The 26,962-nt window shown below is 44.0% G+C and overlaps 1 protein-coding gene across 8 annotated transcripts in view; it reads left to right on the top strand.

Annotated features, from left to right (window-relative positions):
* The window catches only part of TEAD1 (TEA domain transcription factor 1), a 255,710-nt gene that overhangs the window by 69,032 nt on the left and 159,716 nt on the right, over nucleotides 1–26,962 (top strand). For all 8 annotated transcript variants that reach the window (XM_087433191.1, XM_087433190.1, XM_087433194.1 and 5 more), the window contains one exon: nucleotides 14,274–14,529. In XM_087433191.1, the coding sequence (XP_087289317.1) occupies nucleotides 14,373–14,529 (157 nt within the window). In that variant the 5' untranslated portion in view covers nucleotides 14,274–14,372. Of the gene's footprint in view, nucleotides 1–14,273; nucleotides 14,530–26,962 lie in introns of those variants that run through there.

Below are 26,962 nucleotides of genomic sequence, written 5' to 3'. Positions count from 1 at the left end.
GAGAAGCCTGGGATGCCGGCCCTCCTTTGGGTGCTGCTTCAGCCAGGTTCTCCGAGTAGCAGAATCTCTCAGAGGGGCTGTGGTATTGGGTTCCCTTACCCAGGACCTGAGAAATCCTTTTTGAATTTTTATGGGCACTTTTAGAGACAGATCCTTAAGACAGAGAAGTGACTTTGAAGGTGTCAGCGCCCAGTATGCCAGGTCTGTGTGGCTTAGTCACAGCCTTAATGTGAGGGCTTGGGTTTATGTGCTTCGTCTTTGGGCCTTTTGGGCTCACGTTGCATCCTACATAGGTGCTTGGACTGAGAGGGAGTCAACACCCTGAATGTCTGAGAGAGGGAGAGCCTGAGAATGGGAGGGCCTTAGGGGCACTTGTAGGTGTAATTGGAAATGGATTACATTTTAATTAGAGAGAGGAATTGAAGATTCAGCCTTCCTCATTCTTCTACCAAGGTTAGCAGAATCTGTAGGAGGAAGAGATCCTGGAAGGAAATATATACCACTCCCCCTTTTTTTGCCCTAAAGAGACTCCTCCTGTGTGTGTGCTGGGGAGCTGAGAATTGTTGATGGAATCAAGTGGTGGCCTTTTGCCTTTTTCACTTGATACAACTGGAGTGGGGGGGCTGAGGGTGAGGAGGAAAGAGTCCGATGGGTGGAGACGCTCTCCTTCAGAGCACGTGGACCCTGCAGAAGTGAAGGCAGGAGAGCTGAGGCCTGATTTCAGAACTGGGCACCTCAGCCTTTGTGTCCATATGTCTTTCTGCCTGGGGGATTGCGCCACTGCATGCCCTTGCTGTGCTGTGGACTGCTTAGAGCTGGTGCCGAGCACGCAGTAGGTGCTCAAGTAGTGTTTGTTAATTTGAATGAGTGGCTTATTGTCCAAAGGGGGAACACTAGTTACTCACCCTGCCTCAACCAGTTTTCAGCCAAAGTGCCAAGATTCTTTCTCCTGTTGAAGTTAGACTGGGTATGAACCAAGGACCAGGTTTAAGTTTGGAGGACAGGGATGGAGGTGAGGGTGAGGCTCTAAGTGGCTCCTGAATTTGCATCCCTCTCAGTGTAAGACCTGTTTTGCAGCTGCTCCATCACTGTGTCATCATTAAATGGCAGATTGTATATCTCATTTGAAGGGTGGGGACTCGGTTCTTCAGTAACATTGGGCCAGTGGACATTTGTGAACAAGCAGTGTCATATATTTTTGGTTAGTTTGTACATTTGCTTGTGTCCCCATTTGCTGGCGTTTGCACACTGGCCCTTCACAGACACCTGTGTCTCCGTGTGAGCCTAATGGTCTAGTCCCTGGGCTAGGTTTGGGGATGGCAGGACTGTCAGCACACAGCCCTCTTTGGGGACCAGGGAGATAATGTGGAGTGCTGGGAGATGAAGTCTGATGAGCGTTGATTGGAAGAGCTGAGTGACCGGCTACTAGGTGGAGTGAACCCTGTGGCTCTGGGCTGTTTAAATAAGCCCACCAGTATAGACGGTCACTGTCTTTTGGTGCATTAAAACGCCTTTATAAATTGGGAGTGCTTAAGGGATGTGCAGCATTGTAGCACTTGAATTTATCTGGAGAACTGTTCTGGCCTTGGACCCATACTGAAAATGCATTTGATTAAAAAATTCTGACTCCAAATTTATACAGTTATTTGTTCTTCATCACCAAATAGACAGACACACACACACACACACTCCTCCAGGAGTTGCTTGCACACTCCTTATGTTGCTAGTGTTTTCTTGTCGCCTTTGTATGAGACAGTCCAAACCTTTTGTCACGGCGTGTGAGGCCCCTTGTGACCGGCTGAGCTGACTTTCTCAGCCTCTGCTCCAGCCTTTCGGCTTTCTTGCTCTGCGTCTCTTCACCATGTCCCCTCCACGGATGCTTTTCTCTGAACAGGCCTCCCTGTGTGTTCTCATAATCGGCCTGGTCAGTCCTACTCAGGCTTCAAGACCAGCTGAAGCGTCCCCTCCCGTGAGGCCCTTGCTGACTCGAGAAACAGAATCAGCTCCTATTTCTGTGCTCCAATAGCACTTCGTTTATTCCTCCTTTGACATCTTAGTGTTCATTCACTTGTTCATTCATTTATTCACCCAAGGACTCATGATTTTAGGCGTCCATTCAGTTATCATTTTGGGGGAGCGTTTACTGTATGCCAGGCATTCTGTTAAATGCCAAGGAGAGAAAAATGACTGAAGGCGTGGACCTAAGTCTTAAAGATCTCACCGACCCACGAGGGTGATAGACACATAAACAAATCATTCCTATGCGGGAATGAGGTGAGTTCATTTGTCCTGGTGAGCAAAGGTGCTCCCTGCAGGAATACGGAGGAGGAGGAAGCGGGAGAGCGCAGGGCAGGCTTCCCAGCTGAGGGGCTTGAAGTCTTGAAGGATAATTCACTCACTTGTCTGTCTCACTGCTGGAAGGGTGCTCCTTGAGGACAGGGAGGGTAGTATACTTATTGATCTCCATCTCTCTAGTGCCTGGCACATGGGTGGGGAGACATGGTGAAGGGGGTGATTAGAAAACAGAAATAATTTCCCCTTCATGTTTCTACCCTGTCTTGTTTTGGAATGAATTTAAGGCAGCTTGCAAGGCTGTAAAATAGCGTAAATTAAAAGTGGGGGAAAGGAAGGAAGAAAAAGAAGGAGATAGAGGTAAGGGCTTAAAGTACATTTGGGAATGAAACCAAACTTGCCAACCATATCACTTCCGTGCCTTCTCTGACGGGCCTGCCAGTGTGGCTCGGTGCCTTGGTGGCCATTGAGTAAAGCCAAGGCTTCGTCAGTTGACCACAAGGCAAAAACCATGGTGTTTTGTTATTGAACTTTCCTTTGGGATCTTTGTGAAGAGCAATCTTGTGATGTGATGAGGGACATCCTCAACCTCCTGGGGGTAAAGCCAGTGACTGATTCATGGGCTGTTTCTTAGTACACTGATAGCATCACATGCAAGCGTAATTCAATAACAGCAGTTGATTCAGAGCTCCTGCGGTAAACTTCCTCTAAAGTAACTGTGGGATCAGAAAGGTATGGGAACAAACAGGTTAGTTCTACCTGTTGTGCTGTCTTCTCCCACTTTTATCCAGTGTTCTAATGCTACCTGCCACTGTCCTTGGTCTTAGAGGTCACACCAGCTCTATTTCTGCTCACGAGGAGTTTTATGATCATGTTTTGGGACTCAAAAAATACTCATGTGTGATTTGGGTAGTGTATCGGGATCTGTATGCTCAGTCCATTAGGGATGGGTATTTAAAGGCGGATAGTCCAGACCCAACACCCACACAAAAAAGGGATATCCTGATTTTTGATGGCGGAGAGGATGAAAGGGAACAAAACGTTGTGAATAGTGTTCTTGGTTACCCTAAGTTGACAGGAAAGAGGAGTGTTTTTCCTTCTAGGCATATTGGAGCCTAGATTTTGGATCCTCCAATGTGAGTGCCAGTGAGACCTGTGTGGATTCATGGGATCTTAGCATTTGAATGCCAGTGCTCCTTGCAGAAGAACCAGAGCAGGGCTTGGACTTCACAGTTCTGCACTTTAAAATGCCATCTGCATTCCAGTTTTCCTTGTTGATTGGCTTATGACCCAGTCTGAAGTGAACTGTGGATTTACCTTGTGTCTGTCGCCCAGCATGCTGTCTAAATACTCCAGGGTAGATGGAGGCATGGCCAGAATGAGAGAAGCACCCTAAGCCGTGGAAGCTGGAGAAGAAGGCCTGGGCCCATTTGTTCGTGTAGAGCAGGGAGGGCCTTTCCCGATGGAGCAGAATTAGAATTCTGAATCAGCCAAAGCAGCTGCATCTGGGCAGGTCAGCTGCTGGGACTTGGAGTCAGTTCAGAGCCAACATACCATGAAGTTGGCTGGCAACAGACTGTAAAACTGAGTGAGTCTCCATTGGCCTTTTGTAAGAAGGATGACACTGCAGGCATGACCTGTAGACTTGCCACCCGAGGAACCAGCAGCACTCTGATTGTATGAGGCCCACTGATAGGCATTTCCTCAGGCGTGGAGCTGAGATGGACTCTCTTGAAATGCTTGTCTTAGAGTTTGGCCAAATGCAGTGTATGTATTTATCTTGCGTGTTGATATCTTTTAAAATAAGAACTAGCTACTTTTTTTGTGTGTGTGTGAGGAAGATTAGCCCTGAGCTAACATCTGTTGCCAATCCTCCTCTTTTTGCTGAGAAAGATTGGCGCTGGACTGACATCTGTGCCCATCTTCTTCTACTTTACATGTGGGACGCCTGCCAGAGCATGGCTTGATGAGCAGTGCGTAGGTCCACGCCTGGGATCCGAACTTGCGAACCCCACGCCACCGAAGCAGAGCGCACAAGCTTAACCACTATGCCACCAGGCTGGCCGCAAGAACTCTACTTTTGATTTTTAATTTGTACTCATTGTCATTTGACATGCTAAGGCATCATGGTAATCTGATGGTGAATCTTACCAACTAAGAAAGTGATGTTACCCGTAATTCAGTGACTAAGGAGTATTATTTTCCTGGTATTTGTTTTCTTTGTGTTTAGTAAGCATTATGATTGGTGAGTCTACCTCAAGTGTATGTTCACTCTACAGACTTATTGGAATTGAAGAGTTAATTTTGGGGTTTTCTTTGACTGTTAAACCTGGGAAAGGGCCTACATGTTTTCCTTTTGAAATGCGTACTGATAGCTACTTACTGCTAACTCTTGTGGCATTTTTTATCTTAGAGCAGGAAAGAAGCTTGTTTCTGGTTTTGAAATGTGTTTCCTGAGGTTAAATTGTCCACCACCCGGGGATCCATGACTCAGGCTGCAGGTCATGTTATCTAGCTCGTGGTCCCCTTATGAGTGCACTGTCTTGCTATCAAGCCTTCACTTTGGAATGGTCGGATAGGATAGACTGCCTGGATCTGAGTCTATGGCCCTGTCCTTGTGAAGGAGTCGACTGATGAGGGAGAGCAGTGATTAGCTTGACTGCTGGTGATGATGGGAGAAAGGAAGAGGCAGGAATTTCTGTTTTCAATGGCTAACAGATTCATTAAGGGGATGGGGAAGGTGATTCCCCTGAAGGCTGGTAATACAGAGCTGCATAGCATGAAATCAATCAGAGCCTTTCTTGAGCTGTCACCTGGGCAAGTGCTTAGGGCTGATGGAGCAGAGAATTAATCAGGGAATCTCAGGAGGGTGATGCTAAGTCCTTTAATGGGGTGCTCAGCGTCGGGGGCTTGGTGAACAGATATTGGCTTGTTGATGGATCCTGTTGATATGGAAGTGATTTTCTAAAATGAGAAGGAGTAATTATCCACTCCTTCCTGCTGAAATTAGAGAGAACCTATTGGCTTTTGGAGCATGTGACAACCAAGTCTCACTGGCTGTACTGGCTGCACGGCAGAAGTGGCCTCAATTCTCAGTGTCAGCATTCCCTGAGAGTTCTGCTCTCTCTCTGACAATGACTTACTTTATGCGGTTCCATCTCTCTGGGGGCTGTTTTCGAAATCCCGGCTGCCGATCCTCATCTGTATTTCTTAGGGCACTTATTAGGAAGTTTGGCTAGTGTCTGAAATGGCAGGAAAATGTTAACTCGCTTCCCTTTACGTATGCAAAAGTGGTTAACCATCATTAGTGCCTGACATTCCTCCTAACTACCCAGGGAGATGAGTCAGTGTCATCACTATTCATTAGGAATTAATTAGATTGTGCTTGATGGTGTCAGTTGTGGACAGAGCTGAGAATTCAGCACCGCCTACGTTCTGTCCCTTGGAAATCCAGCCTCCAGCTCACTGTCCATTGAGGATATAGTGTGAGTCTGATATTCCCATGGAATGTGCATTCTGTCTGGAGAAATGACTCCTAGATTCAAATTCTGTTAAGTATATGACTTTAGTCAAATTATTTAGGCCTCTGGACCTAAAAGGTGGGGATAATAGTCTACGGGGGTAGTGTAGTGATTAAATAAGATCCTGTAGGTGAAAGCTTCTGGCATTGTGCTTGAGACCTGGTTCATTGGGAGAAGGCTGAATCTGGATTCGAGGTACCAGTTCACTTTGGCAGTAAAGCACCTTTGTCCCTAGTCTTTTTGTTGGAGGGCAGGTTTTCTCTTAGAAAAATTTGGGCTTTTATTAAGATCACAGTGACCTTCGAGCCATCAAATGCCTAGTTGAGTCGTCTACTACAAATACCATTCCAACCCCGTGATTCTCTTTCTTTAAACCCTAAAATGGATCCCACCTGTGCTTCCGCATTCTCCTTCGCTCTTAGAAATCTTTTTTTCTCAGCTTTCCTCTCAGTGCCACTCCCTCTATGTTGCCTTTTACATTCACCTACTCACCCAAATTTTCTTTGTTACCATTTTTCGCTTCTTTGAATTTCTTCCTTGGCCATCTTTTTTGCTTCTGGTCTTTATACCCTCATCACTTTGCCTCCTTTATAGCTTTTCTTAGAGCTGTTGTCTTCTGGTTCTCATCTTCTCGTGGCCAAAAGAAAAGGGATATAGAGAAGGTAAAATATTGTATCTCAAAAATTACCATTCCACGCAAAATAATGTTTTGGTAGAAGTAGCTTACCTCCTAGAGGACTCAAACCATATTTATCCCTTTAACACAGAAGGGTTATTTGTTGTCAGTAATCATGATTAATAAGTAAGAAATTGGATCAGACAGCCAACTCTTGGTTATCCAAACTGTGCCTGGCTTAAGTCTGTCCCCTTATATCTTCCTAATTTGGTGATTTCCTCTGGGGCTCTTACTACTCATTAGAACCTTGGCCGGAGTCCGGGTGAGGAGTGGGAAGGGAGCTGACACTCTTCCCCTTCTCAGGGAAAGCTTGATGATAAGTTCAGTCACGTTGTTATCAGAGAATGTTGTTGGTTCATTCTCTCTTTCTTTGAATACTTATTATGCTAGATACTGCACTAGCGCTGGGGACACTGTGGTGAGTCTAACAGTCTCTACCCTCAATGACATTGGGGTGTGGCTGGGGGAGCAATAATAAACCAGCTTACTAAGTTCTATTATAGGTAGAGTCTCTGGGAACACAAGGTACTGAATGACTAAGTTGGCCTCCTTCAGAGTTAATGATGGAAACTGAGGCACATGGGGGGCTACAAGTGCCATGTGGTCCTGGATTACTCAGGTAGAGACAGAGTCCTAACTCCCAGTCTAGCTCTTTTCCTGTTGCCTCATAGAGTATTAGGACATTGGCTAAAACAAGCTGTATGGATTTTTTTTTGTGACCCTCATGTTCAGTGGCATTTCATTAATCATGAGGATTAGTTAAAACTAACCCTTTTATTTAAGAGCTCTTAAATCACCCATAAGTGGGTGAGATGTCTACATTATGAGAGACCCACAGGAATTAAGGTGAGGGGAGCAGCAGATTCCTGTGTCCTATGTCATACCCCTTGTGTATACATTCCTTGAATAGAATTAGTCAGAAGCACCTGCATTTGACTATGTCTCCCCCTACTTCCCTTAGGCTTTTATATTAAAATGTGTATTGGTTGAATATACATATGATGTCATTCCACTGTACTCATGTTACCCTTCTTGAAGTGTCAGTGAGTAATTGTGAAAGAATGATCCATTCAGGGAGTGTGGCTGTTTGGGCAGTTAGCAGGAATATTTGGGTCACTGGTAACGTTTCTTTTTAGAGTTCATTATAGTGTGGCTGGGGAGAGTTTCAGGAAAAAAGGAGCTTTTTAGAAAGTGTTAATCACACTCAACAATGAAAAGCTGAAAGCTTTTCCTGTAAGATCAGGAACAAGACAAGGATGCCCCACTCTTGCCACTTTTATTCAATGTAGTATTGGAAGTCCTAGCCAGAGCAATTAGGCAAGAAGAAGAAATAAAAGGCATCCAAATTGGAAAGAAAGAAGTAAAACTGTCACTATTTGCAGATGACATGATATTATATATAGAAAACCCTAAAGACTCCATCAAAAAACTGTTAGAACTAATAAACAAATTCAGTATGTTGCAAGATATGAAATCAATATACAGAAATCTGTTGTGTTTCTGTACACTAATAATGAACTATCAGAAAGAGAAGTTAAGAAAATAGTCTCATTTACAATTGCATTAAAAAGAATAAAATACCTAGGAATAAATTTAACCGAGGCGGTGAAAGACCTGTATGTTGAAAACTACAGGACATTAAAGAAAGAAATTGAAGAAGACACAAGTAAGTGCAAAGATATTCTGTGCTCATAGATTGGAAGAATTAATATGGTTAAGAAGTCCATACTACCGAAAGCAATCTACAGATTAAGTGAAATCCCTATCAAAATTCCAATGGCATTTTTCACAAAAATAAGTAAACAATCCTAAAATTTGTATGGAACCATAACAGATCCCTGATAGTCAAAGCAGTCTTGAGAAGGAAGAACAAAGCTGGAGGCATCATGCTCCCTGATTTCAAACTATATTACAAAGCTATAGTAATTAAAACAGTATGGTATTGGTATAAAAAAAGACACACAGATCAATGGAACAGGTTAGGGAGCTCAGAAATAAACCCATGCATATATGGTCAGTTAATTTACGACAAAAGAGCCAAGAATATACAATGGGGAAAGGACAGTCTCTTCAATAAATGGTGTTCGGAAAACTGGACAGCCACATACAAAAGAATGAAACTGGACCACTATCTTACAGCATATGCAAAAATTAACTCAAAATGGATTAAAGACTTGAATTTAAGTCCTAGATCTATAAAACTCCTAGAAGAAAACATAGGTAGTAAGCTCCTTGACATAAGTCTTGGTGATGATTTTTTGAATCTGACACCAAAAGCAAAAGCAACAAAAGCAAAAATGAATAAGTAGGACTACATCATACTGAAAAAAAGCTTCTGTACATCAAAGGAAACCATCAACAAAATGAAAAGACAGCCTACTGAATGGGAGAAAAATATTTGCAAATCGTGTATCTGATAAGAGGCTAATTAATATCCAAAATATATAAAGAACTCATACAACTCAATAGCAAAAAAACAAACAATCCAATTGAAAAATGAGCAGAAGATCCGAATAGATGTTTTTCCAAAGAAGACATACAGATGGCCAACAGGATACTCTCCATCATTAATGATCAGGGAAATGAAATCAAAACCACAATGAGATATTGTTAGAATGGCTATTATCAAAAAGACAAGGAATAACAAGTGTTGGCGAGGATGTGGAAAAAGGGAACCCTGGTGCGCTGTTGATGGGAATGTAAATTGATGCAGCCGCTATGGAAAATAGTATGGAGGTTCCTCAAAAAATTAAAAAAGAACTACCATATAACCCAGCAATTCCAATTCTGGGTATTTATCCAAAGAAAATGAAAACACTAACTGGAAAAGATATACGCACCCCATGTTCATTGCAGCATTATTTACAATAGCCAAGATATGGAAACAACCTGTGCCCATTGATGGATGAATGGATAAAGAAACTATGTGTGTGTGTGTGTGTGTGTATATATATATACACACACACAATGGAATATTATTCAGCCATTAAAAGTTTAGAATGAACTATGCCATTAGCGACAACATGGATGGACCTCAGGGCTATTATGCTAAGTGAAATAAGTCAAGCAGAGAAACACAAATACTGTATGATCTCCCTTATATGTGGAATCTAAAATAAATAACCAAGCTCATAGACACAGAGAACAGATTGATGGTTGCTAGAGGAGGTAGGTGGGAGAAATCGGTGAACTGTTTTGTTTTGTTTTGTTTTTAGTTTAAATAAATTGAATAAATAATAAAAGATATGGGGAAATGTCCAAGATATGATGTTAAGTGAAAAAAAGCAAAGGTTGCAAAATGGTATCTACACGGTGAGCTCATTTTTGTAGCCTTATGTATTTAGTATGATTTTAAGAAACAGAAAAAGATTTGAAAAGATATTTACCACTCTCTTATATAGAAGGAGTTATGAGAGGACTTTGTTTTTTATAAAGTCATATTTGTTATTTTTGCAATGAGTAAAAAATAAGTTTTTTGAAAAAGGGACTTGGGATAGCAGTTCATATTTTCATCTCATTTAATTATTTTTTTAGTGTTTCCTACAAAAAATATACAATTTTGTTTCAGAAAAAAGAAGGAAAGTGTTAGTGATGGAAACTAAGGCACACGAGGGCTACATGATACACGGTATATTTTCAACAAACAAGAGTTCCCTTCTCTCTTTCCTTTTAGGCGTTCATGTAGGTTTAGGATTATTCCCTGAACCAAACTTTCCAGAAGAATATGAAAATTATTGAACCTGTGAATGGAAGTTCAGATTTAGATGAGTGTTAGGAGTAAAGACGTTTGTTACCAATTTAGGTTTTCCATTTAATCATCTGAAGACCTTAAGGAAGAGGATCCTTTGTAAATTTATTTCCCAAAGGGAACCATTAGGGAAGCTCCTTCATTTCTTTACCATCTCATTATCAGTAGGTGTTTGGGTGTCACAAGGTGCGTACCATTGTCTAGAGATGAAGGACCTGAAAATAAATGAACATCTGTTTGTGATTTTACAGATGACGGAGTACCTTCACTCATTATCACACTAAATCTTTATGGCAACCCTCCACCCCTTCAAGATTTTTCTGTATTGAGATTGAATTTAATTTATGCTCTCCAATTTACAAATAAAACCTGAGCTTCTGAGAGATTAACTAATTTAGTCTGGGCTGCATGGCTAGTGGGCGAGCCAGGTTTGGAACTCAGATCAGTTTGAGCCTTAATATCATCTTGCCCTCACCCCCCAATTCTGTGTTCTCCTTCATTTAGTGAATTGAGTGAAAGTTACCTCCCTTGCTCAAAGGATGAGAAGGTGAGCACATCAGCTCTGCAGGCACAGATATTCTTTACATAATTCAATTGATTAGATCTTATTGTTGGCAGTAAGCAGGTGCTTCTTGCGATATATTTGGAAGCCAGGTAGATTGGGTGGTAGTTAACCAATTTCGTACATTTTCAGGGTACTCCTAATGTGAGGCTGATACTCTGAGCCACTATATACAAGGACGGTTTCCAGGATGAGGTGGATTTTGAGCTGGGCTGGAAGGGACCTGAGGGATGGAATGCCAGAATGGTTATTTCAGTATCCAGTACGGGGAGCTTTTCTCAGCCAGCCCCAGTCTTGTGATTGGAAACTCTGCCCATACAGGACCTCATCTTACAATTGGGTTGTAAAACCGAGGGCCTGTATATATCTGGTAGCTTCTGGTTTTGTGTCCTGGCCCTTGTCCACAGTAGGTAATTCCATCCTGCTGAGCTCCAGTTGACTAAATTGCTAGAGCCTGGACACAGCATTCTTCCCTTTGCAGTAAATGAATAAAAACATATGAGCATTTAGAACAGTACCTGTGCTTACTAAGTAGGTGAATCAATTAATGCTAGTTTATATTGCATTCCCCAAACAACCAAGGACTTGTGACTCTTAGCCTTAGAGGTAACTTGAAGGGGTTGTTGCAAGACTCTGCTGCCTGTCTTATAAGGCAGTCCACCCCTTGTTGAACAGTTCAACTAGCAGGAACTTTTTCCTTTTGTTGAGCCAGAATCTTCTTTGAAACTTCTGAAGAATGGGTCTATACCCTCCCCATGTGACAGACAGCTCTTCAGAAGTTGCTCAATGCCTAAAGACAGTAAGCTTGGCAATTATGATTCAGAAAGATCTTACCAGCTTTGAGCCATAGGCTAAGGCTAAAAATAATGGAATTTAATAGGAATAAATATAAGCTCCTGCTTTTAGCTCCTAAACCCATTGCACAAGAGAGGGAATTCAGGAACAGCACTTGGAGTCTGGGAGCTTAGAGGTTTTATGGATCATAGGTTCACCTCTGAGTATCATTTATTGAGGGTTGTGGACAAACTGGGATGCGTTCATGAGGGCCGGGCAGAGGGATGGTGCGAGTTATGTCTAGTCTGGAACACAGGAGCCTTGGCGATCTCATCTGCTCCTGTCATACCTAAATGAGTGTTTTGAGGATGGATAGACCCTCAAGGGTTGGGTGGGTAGAAGTTAACCAGAACCTGGGTTTTAGCCTAATAGATGGAAGAATTTCAACATGTCAGTACAAAGTAGTATTGAGGAGGTAGTGGGTTCCTTGTCATTGGTGATGTTCAAGCGTAGGCTGTATGATCAGTTGATGAGAAGTGTTAGAGGAAATTTCAAGCATTGAATTAGAGGGTGTTGGTGTGTTTGGTCTGAAGACTCTGAGGCTCTCAGTTATATGGTAATGTTCTTTTTAGACAAATAAATGTCCCCCATTCCCTTCAGCTGGCCCTCACTGCCTGGATTCCGTCCCTCTGCCCCAGTAGTTGCTTGCTGGGCACATGTACTGTTTATCTTAAAATGTGACTCCCTGGAGTGAATTCATACTGCCGTGAGCTGCGCAGAGCTCAGGGACTGGCCTGCGTTTTTGGAAGTGTCTGTTGTTCTGTTTTTGTTTATTTTGTTTTGGGTAAGGTGGAGAGGAGGAGAAGATGGACTAGCCTGTGTTCACAGTGTTCCCTTGTATTCTCATAATTTCTCCAATAAACCGCTTTGGAGCTAGAACAGACTCTAGAGTAGAGTACAGTTCGGCTTGAATTTTATGAGACTCCTAGATCCCAACAAAAAAATGTAATAGTTTGAGAATTCAAAAGGCCCACACGGCAGGCATCGTAGAGTTCATCTGGGGGTCAATCACAAAACCCTTTCTTGTGGCATAATTTATACCTCAACATTTGGCGGTTTTTAAAGTCCTGTGTTACTGTACATGTGTTGGTAAGAAGTAGTAAATATTTTGCTGACAAGTTCTTTGAATGATGGATTAGTGTCAGCATTTAAAAGCAGACAACCCGAGGGTTTCCTTTATCCAGGTGCTGCCAAATCTAAAAAGCTGTCAGGATATGAAGCCAAAAGCACCCACTGCTTGCACTATTAGTTGTGTAACGTTCATGTGCCTCAGAGGTTCTGCACCTGGGCTCTGTTGATACACACAGGTGGGGGAGGACTGGGGGAAGGGATACAGTTGGGAGACAGAAGGAAAGAAGACAGGTTGCTTGCTCTCAGGTGACTGCCCTGGAACACGGAGCCGTCCCTGGTGCCTGGTGGGGCTGCCAGCATCTGCTTCCCTCCTGGCTGCCTCTGCTGTAATGTTGCATGGACTTGAGGCAGCGGAAGGGGATGGCACGGTGGTCACACTAAACTCTCCCTCCTCAGGTCCTATGCCTCCCCTCCTTGATCGATCCCCAGGAGCAATTCTTCTCCCCTTTTTGGGAAGCCCTTGAATTAATGATCTGATGCCTTTTCAACAAAGGAATATTGATATGTTAGTGTGCAGACAGCGGGGGGTACTGGATTAGATCATTTTCCCATTGCTGTTTGTGCCAAGTTGACATTTGTTTGGAAAGCTTATCCCTTTATGACCAGAGGTTACATGCATAATTTAAGGGGAATAAATCTTTGAGAAAGATTTCTTTTGGTTCTGTAATCTTCAGTGCAACAGAAAAATAAATGAAAGTCTCCCCTACAGTTTTTATGTGATCAGGAATTCTGAGCAGGTTACCAGATGAAGTGCTCCATGTAGGTGTAAAACTTTTCTGCAGATGTGCTGGCCACTTGTAGTTGTTGCAGGGAAGGCAGGAATGGGGCCAACTTGGTCCCTGCTTCAAGGTTACAGTCTAGAAGCTGAGTGTGGCAGTGTGACCTGACTGTACAGGGTAGGAGCCCCACAGAGAAATGCCATAGAATAGCAGTTCCAGGGCAGCCGGTATTGCTATTTTAGTAGAATGAATATTTGCGGTGACAAAATAATCTCCCTCCTTTCTTCCTCCATCCTGCCACCATGTTGCATCTTGGCGATCTCAGTGACAAATGCTGGGATGGTTTGACATTTTAGAGTTACCATGCCAATTGCCACAGTGAGGCAGACATCTTTTGTTTTACTTTATTTTCTTTTAAACAACTTGTTCTGCTATGGAGATTTGATTATCGTTGAGCAAAGTGCTCCTGGTAGATAGTAGGCACTTAGTAAATGGTTTTGCATGATTCACTGCGAACTTGCAACTCAGAGTGGGTACTGTTCTCGGATGAAAACTTCCTCTCTCTATGAAGACTATCCAGCTTCTGCCTGCCATTGCGTTTCTGTGTTGAGTGCCTAACATGATACATAAAGGAAGAAAGCCACTTGGATTTCAGAATTCCATATTCTCTGTGCTAGGAGTTATTCTCCAAGCAAAGCTGCCAGCTGAAGAATGTGCAGTAAAACTAGCACGAGCAGTATGTTGGTTTTTACCTCGTCCTTATCATACTATCTTTTGATTTCCCTCCTAGGTTTATTTTCTTGAAAAGGCTCCAGGCTTCGGCTTGGAAAATCCAACCGCCAAAATTGAGCCTAGCAGCTGGAGCGGCAGTGAGAGCCCTGCCGAAAACATGGAAAGGATGAGTGACTCTGCAGATAAGCCGATTGACAACGATGCCGAAGGGGTCTGGAGCCCCGACATTGAGCAGAGCTTTCAGGAAGCCTTGGCTATCTATCCACCGTGTGGGAGGAGGAAAATCATCTTATCAGACGAAGGCAAGATGTATGGTAAGTGGTCTGGAATGCTGCTTTGAAATGGCTGCAACCTGCTTTTGTAGTAAGGGATCATTGCAGGTAGCCTTCTATTGAGCTCCATCATTGTATTGGGTTGAATGATCTTTGTGGAATTTGAGTTGGCCATCCAAGGGACTAAAGCTTGACTAAAGAGGAGAGTCAATAAAGGGCCATTGGGAAATTATTCCCTGGGGGTTTTTCCTTCTCCGTGGTCAGTGGCATTATATCAAAAGCTCTCAAGGTCCAGGTAGGAACATAGATAGTTCCAGTGTCATATGCAGACACCAGATGTGGGGACTAGTTTTTCAAAATGCATTCCCAATCGAAAAGAAGTGCTGCCACTTAGCTCTAGAGAACTGACGGGGGCCTGGGCTGCTAAATCGCTTGATTTTTTTTTTTTTTCTAGGAAGAGCTAGCAATCTAGATGTTTATATATAAAATCCACTCATTTTTAAAAGCCAGCCTTTTTTTTTTTTTTTTTAACACAACCCTGCACAGGGCAGATAAAACATGTGTGTGGGCTCGATCAGACCCTTGAAGCACCAGTTTGTTGCTTTGTTGCCAGTTTGTAGTTGAATGGCCAGACAAGGCGTTAGCCTCCCCAGGCTGCTCTCACCAGTCTCCCCTTCTACAAAGGGATGCCTCACAGGGTGTTCTAAAGAAACTCCGTGAGTGCCGAAGAGGGCTTGACCAAATGGCTTGGGATGCCAAAGGCAGCAGCATGTACCCAGGTAGTCTGGGCCCTGCGTGCTGAGTTGGGCATCCCCTGCTCTTTCTGTAAATGCTTCCAGCTGCAGACCTGTCCTTTTTGGCTGCTTACCTTTTGGGAAGCAGATGGCAGGTGGTTGCTTTTACATTCTGCCTGTCTAATTGGGCACGTTGAGTTGACAGAGTTTCTAGCGTAGCTGAGTCTAAAGAGTTGCAAACAAATAACCTAAACTCAAAGGGAACTGGCCCAGCAGCCTACCTGAGGTTGTTAACTTATCATGGGAGTGATTTATTTCTAAATAATTGGAAAGCTTTTCCATAATAGGGTGTTGTACCTTTAATACTGTGCCTCCTCTCTCAGGAGCCGTAGGAGGCTGCAGCTCAAACCAGCACACACTGCTAGGAGAAAGCAGATGGTAGTGCAGCTGCCACCAGCTGTGCCCCCCTCCCCGCCCTCCCCCCTCCAACTTGGATGATGTAATGGAAACAAGGAAAATTTTGCTTTCTGCAGCATTGGAGTCTCTCCGCCTGTCAGTGTCACACACGGTGGGGGAGAGAGAACCCAAACCTTTCAGTGTTTGTTTTATGCTCTCATGTAGTCCTTTGTAGCCAAAGAAGCTTCTTCGTGTCTGGTGAAATGGACTCAGGATGAAACATCTCAGCTGCTGTGGTAGAAAGTTTCAGGGCCTTCCATTTTCTGTGTGCTTGTATCTTTCCTGGGCCGCCCTGCCTCAGCCTGTCTGTTTGCTTTCAGGGTCTTGTCTTCATACCTGAAAATGCAGCCTCCCCATTTTAAAGGTAGAGAAAAGCACTTCAATCTTTGAGCCTTCTTTGAAGCCGATTTTATTAGGAGTAGTGAAGGTGGCTTCGGGCCACTCTGCCCTGTACGACTCCCGTTGATTTACCCAGAAATGGTTTTAATCTAAATATTGGCCTAGTATTGGGCCTCCTGGTCAAGAATCACTGCTGCCCTTCATTTCTCACGGGGGAGAGTGCGAAAGGCACTGGCCCTTTAGGAGCGAGGTTTCAAGGCTGAGAACATCATTCAAAGCAAAAGTTAATTTTTGCAACTCCAGTTTTGTTTTCTTCTCTGTTGATTTTACTTTTTAGGTAGCAGCTGTGGTAGATGTAACCAATTTGCCTGTAACTCCATGATCAAAATAATTTTTTGTGAAAATAATTGTGTAAGAGCTCTGGTTGGTTAGCGGGTGGCAGAGGCGGGGGGCTAGGAAAAAGAACTGTGTGAGAAGCTTTGGATTTGGGTCATCCACCAGCAGTGAGCTTGAACAGTCTTACCCTTGGTCTGCATCTCAGTTTTCTCCCCTGTCAAAAAAGAGGGTAAAGTGGATGATGTCTGTGGGTCCTTGAGACTTGTACATTTCACCATGCTGTGATTTTGTGACTTGTACCTCAGTGAGCAGTCCATTGACACATGTGGTGGTAGTTGTGGGGGCACGTTAATACCCAGGGTACTCAGATTCTGAGTGCCTCCTGAGTGAGAGCACGTGCTCTTGATGCATGGGTTCTTTTTTCCTTAAATCAGCATTATATTTACTGACTGTTGGTGACCAGCCTGGTGTAAAATGTGGCAATCTTTTTGAGCAAGCAGCGTTAGGAATTATAACTGCAGGGTCATGTGTCCTGATTGGGGGTGTGGGAGATGCATTTGCTGCGGTGGCCTCGAAGCCCCCCACACCTCAGGCAACTGCCTTGGAGAGGAAACATCCCCCTCAACTCCCTCTCTTTGGCAAACAAGCTTTGTTTCTGCTGCTGCTGTGGGAGGGAACATGGTGGTTAGCTGGCCTGTGGGAGATGGAGACTGGACCCCTTACGAGGAGCTGCCCCAGGTGCCTGGGAGCTGCCTGTGACTTGCTTGTGACCTTGAGGGCGAGAGAAGGTTGATTTGGAAGCCTCTGCAGTGAGGCCCCAGCCACTCGGGGATTGAGCCATGTGAGCAGTGTGGAGCCAGAGCTACTGTTCCTTGGCTTCTGGCCTGTTCCCCATCTCACCATACGTGAATCAGGACACAAACCAGACCAGAGCTGAGGTTTCTTAAGGTCCTAAGAGCATACTTTTTCTCTTAAGCGTTTTGAAAATGAAAACATTGAAAGCATTTTGGATTCCATGGAGTAAAATCAAAATAATTTAATGCCTTTTAGTGAAATACCAAGTGTTTTTGACTTGAGGGGGTTATTCGGCTATTTCTGAGCTTTTGTAGAGTGCATTGTGATGTCACTAATCCTGAGCCGTTGGAGAAGTGAGGTCAAGTGCAGCGCTGATTTATTTTGGTAATGAAATTTCCTCTGTGGTTGGCAGTAGGGCAAATGCAATCTTATAGAGGGGAAAAATGGAAAGCTCTCTTTATGATGAGGTTTGGGCCATTAGAAGAGATGGCTTAGTTCTCTCTCTGCTCCCTGGTCTGGGGGGAAGCTGAGACTCTGTGTGGTTGGTCCCCATGTGGTCAGATTACTTCTGCCTTGGACACCCTGTGTGTAGGTAGTTGTTCTCAGGGATGCTGAAAAGGAGGATGAGACCTTCCAGTTTGTTCCTCAGAGCTTGCAAGCGCACTCTCTTTCTTTCTCTGTGTTTTCCTTTCCTTTCCTTTCTTTTCCTTATTTTTACATAGCTGTGTGTCTCTCTTTCTGGTGGGTAGTTGTGGAGGTGATAGCAGGAGGGGAAGATGGGAGAGAAGCTCTTGATCAGCAGACTTGTCTGGAATTGAATGTCAGAGGAGCAGGCCATAGTTGAAAGCAAGACTGAACAAAACAGTGAACCATGGGATTTCCTGGGTGTGTTTCTGTTGCAGCTGAAAACCCGGGTCTGGCAATGTGGTCACACACCTCCCATAATCAGACCAGGGTACGGACAGGAGCTAACAGTCATTGACTGCTTGCTTTAGAGACGGAAAAGTGTAGCACTTAAAATTTTGGACTTTGGAATTGTTGTGAATCCTGGCCTTGCCACTTCTAGATATCAGACTTTGGGTAAGTTGCTTTTTCTTCTCTGTGCCTCAATTTTCTCAACTGCAAAGGGATTTAAATAGATGCTACTTCACAGGATTGTTATGAGAATTAAACAAACTAATTGTGATCTGGGATCCCTCCTACCATGTTTAAACAGTGTCTAGTACACAGTGAGAGCCACAAAAGTGTCTATGAACTGAAAACAAAAAGTGCCTTCTGCCACGAGCTGGGTTCAAGGCTTTACATATCACCTCCATCTAATGCTCACAGCAATGTTTTGAGGTGGGGGTGATGATCCCCACTTTGTAGAGGAAGCTGAGGCCAAGAGGAGTAAAGTGGCTTGTGTATGACCAGTGTAAATGGTATAGCTGGAGTTTCACATCCAGGCCTGTCTGACTCCCAGACCTGGGCTCGTCCCACTCTGCTTTCATTCCTTCCTTGGTGGAGGTCCTTATACGTTAATTCAACAAATCAGTATTGAGTACCGCTTGTATTCCAGCCCTGGGCTAGGGGTGGTCAGGGATACAGCAGTGGACTAGACAGACACAGGCCTGCCCTCATGGAGCCTCATGGAGTTCATTTACAGGAAGAACTAACCTGAGGTCAGGGCTGTGTGCCAGAGCTTTTTGGGAAGTCTGAGGGCCCTTTGAAGATGTCACCTTCCACTTGGCCTTTGGAAGCCTGTTCTTGGCCACCGATGTCCAGGGCACCTGGCCCAATGCTGGCAGGAAGAAAGCTTCTCAAATAGCGCAGCAGGGAGGATCCTAGATCACAAGGCTGGCCCTGATGGTGGCCAGGAAGATGTCTGGAAGATTCTGGTGCCCTAGGGTCCTATGGGCAGCGTAAGCAGAGCATTTGCTGGGCCAGACTTTCTCCTTTGTGAGCAGATGTCTTTAGGGTCCTTGCTTAGGACAGCTCCAGGGACAGCCCCTCTCTTGCTGGGATACCAGGCCTACTGGTTAGCCCTGGAGAGCTGAGTGGAGAGGGCTGGAGAAGGCGAGGAGGAAGTCCTCCTGGGCCAGTCCTCCCCACTTGCTGACCTGAGCCCTGCCAGCCAGGGAGCACAGGAGCTGGAATTGTCCCTTTACATACGTCACAGAAGCACAAGACAGAAGAGGGAAGAGGGTCGTTTTAGTGAGGTGGTGGCAGCACAGACCAGGGGCCCTCAGCATGAGTGCACACAGGCAGGTGTGAGGGAGCACTAGTTAGTAATCAGTTAGACAGAGACTGAAGTCTGTGGTCCCCAGGCTCCTCCTGATCCAGAGAACTGGTGGAGAAAGTGCAGGGTCATCTCATTGTAAGGTAGTGGACTTGCACAACGTATCTTTGAGGACCAGGAAGGAGGCCTATGTCTGTGGAGACCCCAGAGGCCCTGATGTGGAAATGGCTATAGAATCCTAGCCCCTTGGATCTCCAGACCTTGGGAAAGTGACCCTCGGGGGCCTGAGCTGAACTTATTCTTCCCAATTCTCCATCATGTGACATCCTTGATTTCTTCTTTCTGTCCGATCTGTGAGTCAGGGTATTATTTGAAGTGAATTGCCTAGAAATGTGAAGCATAAAGAGCTGTGCCCCTAGAACAGGCAAGAAGCTCCGTAAGACAGAGGACTCACCCTGTCTGTCTCATCACATGGAGAAGGTTGAATATATGCATACGTGAATTATTGGTTAAAACAAAGAAAGGTAGGCGAGTTAGCCTCTGAGCCATGAGGGCCTCTACTGTTAGAGGAACTGGCTAGAAAGAAAGGGAGAAAGCGGAAAAAAAAAAAAAAGAGAAAAGATGTTTGTATATTTAATAGATTTCCTAGATCGAGAAAGAGGAAACCCTTGGTTTTGCTGTGTGTGTGGGCAAGTGTTAGTTCAAGAGGTAGGAAAGAATTCTGCCCAAATGGGCACAGTAGAACAAGGGTTAATTCTGAAATCCTCAGAACTGATGAGTAATGGGGGATTTTGAAATAGTTTGGTTCCTGTGAGAATAGCAGAGCCAGCGTCATCAGCATTTTGGTTGGGAAGTTTAATGTGTGGGGGGTATGCAAAGGTTTATGCACAAGGTGTGAGCCCTTGTGCAATCCGGGTGAAAAATAGCAATTAGGATGGCTCAAGACTTTGTCATAAGAGAGAAAAAGGAAAAGAATGTTACCTGTTACCAAGTTATGCTTTCCAGCAGCTTTGCCGTGGCAGTGGATGAGCCCTGGGATTCAGGAAGACACGGATTCCCAAATCATTCACTGAGGCCGTGCACTGTGCTTTGACTGTGAGTGGGGACAACAGATATAAAATAGTTAAAATAGCTGACCTAGTTGACTAGGTGCTAGGCACTTGCTCATTGCTTTAGAATGTGTTATCTTGTTTATTCTTCATAACAACCCAATGATGTAGGTACTGTGTTTATCCCCATTGTACAGCTGAGGAAGCTGAGGCCCGCCAAGGTCAAGTTACTTGCCCAAGGTCACACAGTAAATAAGTGATGGAGCTGACATTTGAAACCAAGTCAGTTAATACAACTAACTACAATGTTTACATGGAAGGAAATATATTCTGTACTGGAGGTAGACATAGCTTGGTGGTAGGGCAGTGGGAAGTGTGATTGCTTGTGATTGGCGAATGCACGTCGTGTTTGAAAATGCAAGAGAGTGAGAGAGTCAGAGGCGGAGAGGCAGACTTCTCTGAGCTAACTTGGGGAAAAGGCCACTTAGTGTTTTTTTTTATTTTTTACCTGCCTTTGGGTTATAGACTCCTTTGAGAATATAGAAAGTTGTGGCTCTTCTCCCCAGGAAAATGCATGTCTGTGTGTAGTTATAGAACTATTGCATAGAACTTGAGGTGATTTCTGGGGCCTAGGTTCAAACTTGCTATGGAGGGGAGAGAGAGAGAGAGGAAGGGCATTTAGGCCTAAGGGAACAGCTTGATAAAGGCACAGAGTCCACTGGGCACAGCCCTGGTCCTCTTAGAATTGAGAGTCACGGTAGATGAGCCTGGAAATGTGGGATGGCACTGTGTCATGGAGGGCCTTGAATGCATGCCACAGTGTCTGCTGCTCATTCTGAGGACAGAGGGAAGCTATTACATTTTTTCAGGAGAGGTGACGTCACTCAGCCTGTGTTTTCATATGCAGCTCTGAAGGTGCGAAGGCGAGTCAGATGGCTATTGCAGTGGTCCAGCGGGAGAGGATGAGGCCTAAACTAGAGTACTGGCAGTGTTGGCAGAGAAGTTTCAGAGGTAGAACCAACAGGACTGGCTGACCGGATGTGATTTGTGAAAGAGAAGGAGGAGGTGATGATTTCAGGGTTCTGCTTCTGCGAGATGGGGAGGATGGTCAGACTATTAAATGAAGTGGGGAGTGGAGACAGGAGGGGCAGGTTTGCAGAGAGGAGAGGAAAAAGGAGTTGAGTTTTGTCATGTGTTGAAGTAGTGGGTGGCCATCCGGATGAAGATGACCTGTAGGGAGCTGGAAATTCCTGTCTAGAGCTCGGGCAGGGGGATGTTGCAGGGGCAGTTGGGGGTCACCATCCGAGAAGTGATCCCTAAAGCTGTGAGAAGGGGTGATAGCGGCCCGCAAAGCGCAGGCTCACAGTGTATCGTGGTAAAACTGGCGTGGATTTCAAATGGAGTGTCTGGAGCAAGGGAGAGGAGAGATTGCCTTTTTAAGAAAAAGCAGAAGCACTTGAGAAGCTTAAAAAAAAAAAAAAGGCAAAACAAAAACGGACTCAAACCAATTGAATCCGAATCGCTGGGAGTATGGTCTGGGAATCTATATTTTTAAAACCTCCCTGGGTGATTCGGGTGATCAGCCAGATTTGAGAGCCACTGAGCTAGGCTGCAGCCTGGGTCCAAGAGGACAGGACCACATTTTGAGAGTTGGTAAAAGAAACAAATGACCAGAGAATGAGACTAACATTAGAAACGGTCCTTAGATGGTTTGGGTACGGGAAATGAACTACATTCTTCAGTTTATGCTCCCTCTGTACCGAGAGGGAACATTACCATGGCCCAGTCTTTGGAGAGGTTTGGCCAAGCACACAAGGAGATGCCATGAGATGGTATCTTGAAGGGCATAAAGAGTTAAAGGAAGACTTATTTTAGGACAGGAGAGAGACTTGGCTGTTTGGTTAGTAGGAGAGAAAAATTTATGAATTGTGGGTTTATTTGATGGAACAAAACCCAGAAGAGACTTTAAAGGGAGTGGGACATCTTTTACTCTGATACATAATGGTAGGAGAAGATGAACAGAGGGTCCGGGGGGGACCTGATGATTGCTTTCTTCAGAGGAGGGATAAGGCCACGTGGGCTGAGGTGGGTTGTGGGTTTTTTGAAAAGTAGAGCAAGCTTAGTAGAGATATTGTGGGGGAATGGGATATAGATGGACAGAGTGAATACAAGAATTGCTGACCAGTGGAGGGAGGACCTGAGAGAAGTTGGAGAGCGTTACTTTCTTTTCGTTAATTGAAATTTTTATTGAGATAATTGTAAATTCACATGCAATTGTAGAAATAATTCAGAGATCCTTTGTACACTTTGTCCATTTTCCCCCAGTGGTTACATCTTGCAAAATTATAGTATAATAATATTACAACCAGGATATTAACATTGATACAATCCACTGGTCTTATTCAGATTTCTTCAAATTCTATTTGTACTCATTTGTGTGTGAGTGTGTATTAAGTTCTGTATACTGTTATCATCTGTGTAGGTTCATGTATTCACCACCACAGTGAGGATACAGAACAGTCCCAACACCATGAGGATCTGTGGGGTTGCCCTGTTATAACCATACCCAACTTGGTCCCATTTCCCCCCACCTAACTCCTGGTAACCATTAATTGATCTTCTGTTTCTAAAATGTTATCATTCCAAACATTGTATAATGGAATCATATTGTATGTAACCTTTTGGGATTGGCTTTTTTCCATTCAGTGTAATTTCTTGGAGGTTCATCCAGGTTGTTGTGTGTATTAATAGTTTGTTCCTTTTTATGGTTGAGTAGTATTCCATGGTATATATGTACCAGAGTGTGTTTAACCATTCACCTGTTCAGGGGCATCTGGGCTGATTCTAGTTTTTGGCCATTACAAATAAAGCTGCTATCAGCATTTATATATAGGTTTTTGTGTGAACATCAGTTTTCATTTCTGTGGGATACATGCCCAGGAGTATAATGGCCGGGTCATAGGGTAGTTGTACCTTTAGTTTTTTTTAAACTGCTCATCTGTTTTCCAGATCAGCTGTACCATCTTACATTCTCACCAGCAGTCTAGTTCTCTGTATCCTCACCAATATTTGGTATTGTCACTATTGTTTATTGTAGCCATTCCAGTAGGTATGCAGTGATATCTCGTGTGGTTTTAAGTTGCATTTCCCTAATGACTAATGATGTTGAGTATCTTTTCATGTGCTTATTTGCCATCTGTATATTCTCTTCAGTGAAATGTTGGTTCATGTCTTTTGTCCATTTTCTAATTGGATTATTTACATTTTTACTGTTGGGTTTTGGGAGTCCTTTATTCTAGATAAGAGTCATTTGTTGGATATATGGTTTGCAGATATTTTCTCCTGGTCTATAGCTTATCTTTTCGTCCTCTTCACAGGGGCTTCCACAAAGTAAATGTTTTTAATTTTCATGAGATCCAACTTATTTCCCTTTTGTGGATTGTCCTTTTGGTGTCAAGTCTAAGAACTCATTGCCTAGCCCTAGATCCTAAAGATTTTCTCCTATGTTTCGTTCTGAAAGGTTTATAGTTTATGTTTCACATTTAAGTCTATGATCCATTTTGAATTAATTTTTGTATAAGGTGGAGAGTGTTACCATTGGTATGATTATGTCATATATATATATATATATATATATATATATATGTACACACACTTTTTTCACCAGAGGATTTTTATTTTATCCATATTTTGACATTTGTCAAGGCTGGGGACCTGAGACACCAAGGTGCTAGTGAGTGCATGGTTGCACCAGTCAAGGTTGGGAAAGGGACGTGGTGAAGCTGGAAGGGCTAAGTCGTGAGCTCAAAGGCTCTTCTGAGTTAGGAGATGTGGCAGGATAGGAGGCTGTGGTCATGCACGGGAGAGGCAGCATCTGAGAGGAGAGGTGGGGAGATTTCAAGTGATGAGTTTCGAGGTCTGGCTGCAAATATGGTCAACTGATATGAATGTGGGCGATGGCCACTGGAGACGGGGAAGTAAAACATTGTGAGGCTCTTCCAGCGTTGGGTTAATTAATCCCTTTGATGTTGAAGTCCACAGCAAAGTGTGAATTTGTAAATAAATACCAAAGTAACCAGATATTGGGGGGATTTCTTTGAGCAGAACATGACCCCATGGATGTGAATGGAAAGAGTTTGATATAAGTGAATGGTGTAGACCTAGTAAAAAGCAGGTGGCAGAATGGTGGGGTAGAAGGAACATTGGGGTCACAAGAAAACGCTCACATTCTGTATCTCCCTCCTCCCAAATTCTTTGGCTGGTTCAAAACTGTAGCAGTTTGCAGTATATCTTTGGGCCAGCCCTATAAGCTCTTGTGCCTTGTTGCCATCATCTGTAGAATGGGGCAAGAAAATCAACATATTTCTCCCTGCCTCTCAACAGTGTTGACAGAAAATGCAAGGGGCTGGCCCGGTGGTGTAGCGGTTAAGTTTGCGTGCTCCGCGTCGGCAGCCCGGGGTTCGCCAGTTCGGATCCTGGGCTTGGACCTACGCACTGCTCATCAAGCCAAGCTGAGGCAGCATCCCATATAGAACAACTAACTAGAAGGATGTACAACTATGACATACAATTATCTACTGGGGCTTTGGGGAGAGAAAAGGAAAAAAGGAGCAAGATTGGCAACAGATGTTAGCTCAGGGCCAATCTTCCTCAAAAAAAAAAAAAAGAAAGAAAATGCAATTATGTATGAGAAAGTGCTTTGAACTGAATTCTAAAAATAATGCTTTTGTGAGGTTAAGCCAGTTCAGCGCCTGTTGGAAAAGTAGGAAAGAATATTTTGGAGCCCTCACACAGGATTAAGCTTCCCTAGCCTAGGTGGAGGGGTGTGTGGTTAAGGGAGGGATGGAACTGAGCCCTCCTTTTCAGAGTTTCTGCCAAAGAACATGTTGGAGAGGGGAGATCCGGGGCAAACTTGTCTGGATCGGAGTCACAGACTGTGGAAGGGACCAGTGGGAGCCTGTTGCCCTGCAGAGGCTAGGCAGTCCCCAGAGCAGTGGCTCTCCAGGGTATCGAAGGGTAGGAGGGAGTGGAAGGATGTTCGTGTTCTTAGCAGCACAGCCCTGGGTCTGGGCACTGTCTTTCTGTTCTTCCTCGGCTGACTTCCACTTTTAGAGCTTCAGTTCCTCGCTCCTCTGTAGCTGTGGCTTTCCATTTCACTTGAGAGCATGTCCCTAATTTCTTATTACCATTGTTATTATTTGTATCCCGATCCTTTGATAGTCAATGTTTAAAGTGGTCATCATTTATAATAATGATACAAATTATCATTATTATTATTATGATAGTGTTCTGTTGATCTCTTCAGTAAGGGTTCTATCTTAGAGAATATTCAACTCGGTAAATTTATATATATGTGTTATGTGGTCAGGATTGTAGGAAAAAATCTGAAAGAATTTACAACGTGAATAGTAGTTGCTGCGGGGGGATGGGATTATAGGAAACTCACTCCTTTTCCATTATATATTTCTGTATTAATGGAATTTAAAAGTGAACATATGTTACTTTTGGAATCAGAGGAAAAAATAATTATATCAAGTTCATTTTTTCCTCTGATTTTGAGTAAGGAATTCTCATTAAAGAAAAAAATGTGGAAAATATCAATAATTAGAAGAGAACCATATTGCCCAAGTCCAGTTAGGTGGGATGTCCACCAGGGGTCCAGTCAGGGGGCTGCTGCAGGGTCGTGGTGGGCAGAAGGGTGGTGTTGGGAGAGGAGCTGGTGCCAGCAAGATCTCCCTTCCAAGGGTGCGTGGCCGGGCCACCGATCTTGGGGGACAGGTGGTCAGAGTGTGGTAGTGCTGGCCCAGGAAGCAGGACAGGGTGTTCTTATTATAGTTTTCAGGACGTCGGTCTGGGAGTTCAACAGGTGCCCTGGCCAGTTGGATCTGTCAGTCAGCTGTCCAGACTAACAGTGGCATTATTCTGACTTTCATGTATTATGGTCAAATGGTGATGGGAGAGAGAGAGGAAAGCGTTCAGATCTGTTCTTGCAATGTCCACGTGCTCACGGCAGAGAAGCTGCACCAGAATGCGTAGGATCCACATCTCTGCCGAGCTAGTATTTATCGTTAGCTTGTACTTGAGAGTGGACATGTTTTATTCCTGGAAGGTTGGGGGCCTGTCTTTTAAAAATGTTGGTAGCTTTTTGATGATCATATTATTCTTTGTCACAGATTCCTGGCAAGGAACCTTGTACTTGCACTGCCTTTGAGCAGAGGTAGGTGGCTTTTAGAGTATGAAAACACTCTGGAGACGATGGAGTGCTACAAATGCTCATTCGATTATAATCATTTGATTTAATCACAGGTATATTTCATTTGTGTGATATTTACCTGCTATGCATACACTGCAAATTATTCCATCAGCCCACCTTCTCTTCTCTCAAATGCTTCAATTCCAGGTAAATAATAAAATTATGGATATTATTTCTTTAAAGCCTCTTCCTGTCTCAGTACACTTGCCTCTCCTTTTTACCCTTTTAGGACACAGTCTGAAAGGTGTGACAGGGAAACCTCCTGCCCAGAACATTCAGTTTATTAAAAATTTTT

This window comes from Ceratotherium simum, chromosome 7 (genome assembly GCF_057802395.1).
Source record: "Ceratotherium simum simum isolate JZ-2026a chromosome 7, ASM5780239v1, whole genome shotgun sequence".
Lineage (NCBI taxonomy): Eukaryota > Metazoa > Chordata > Mammalia > Perissodactyla > Rhinocerotidae > Ceratotherium > Ceratotherium simum.
This window is presented reverse-complemented; position numbering and strand designations above follow the sequence as displayed.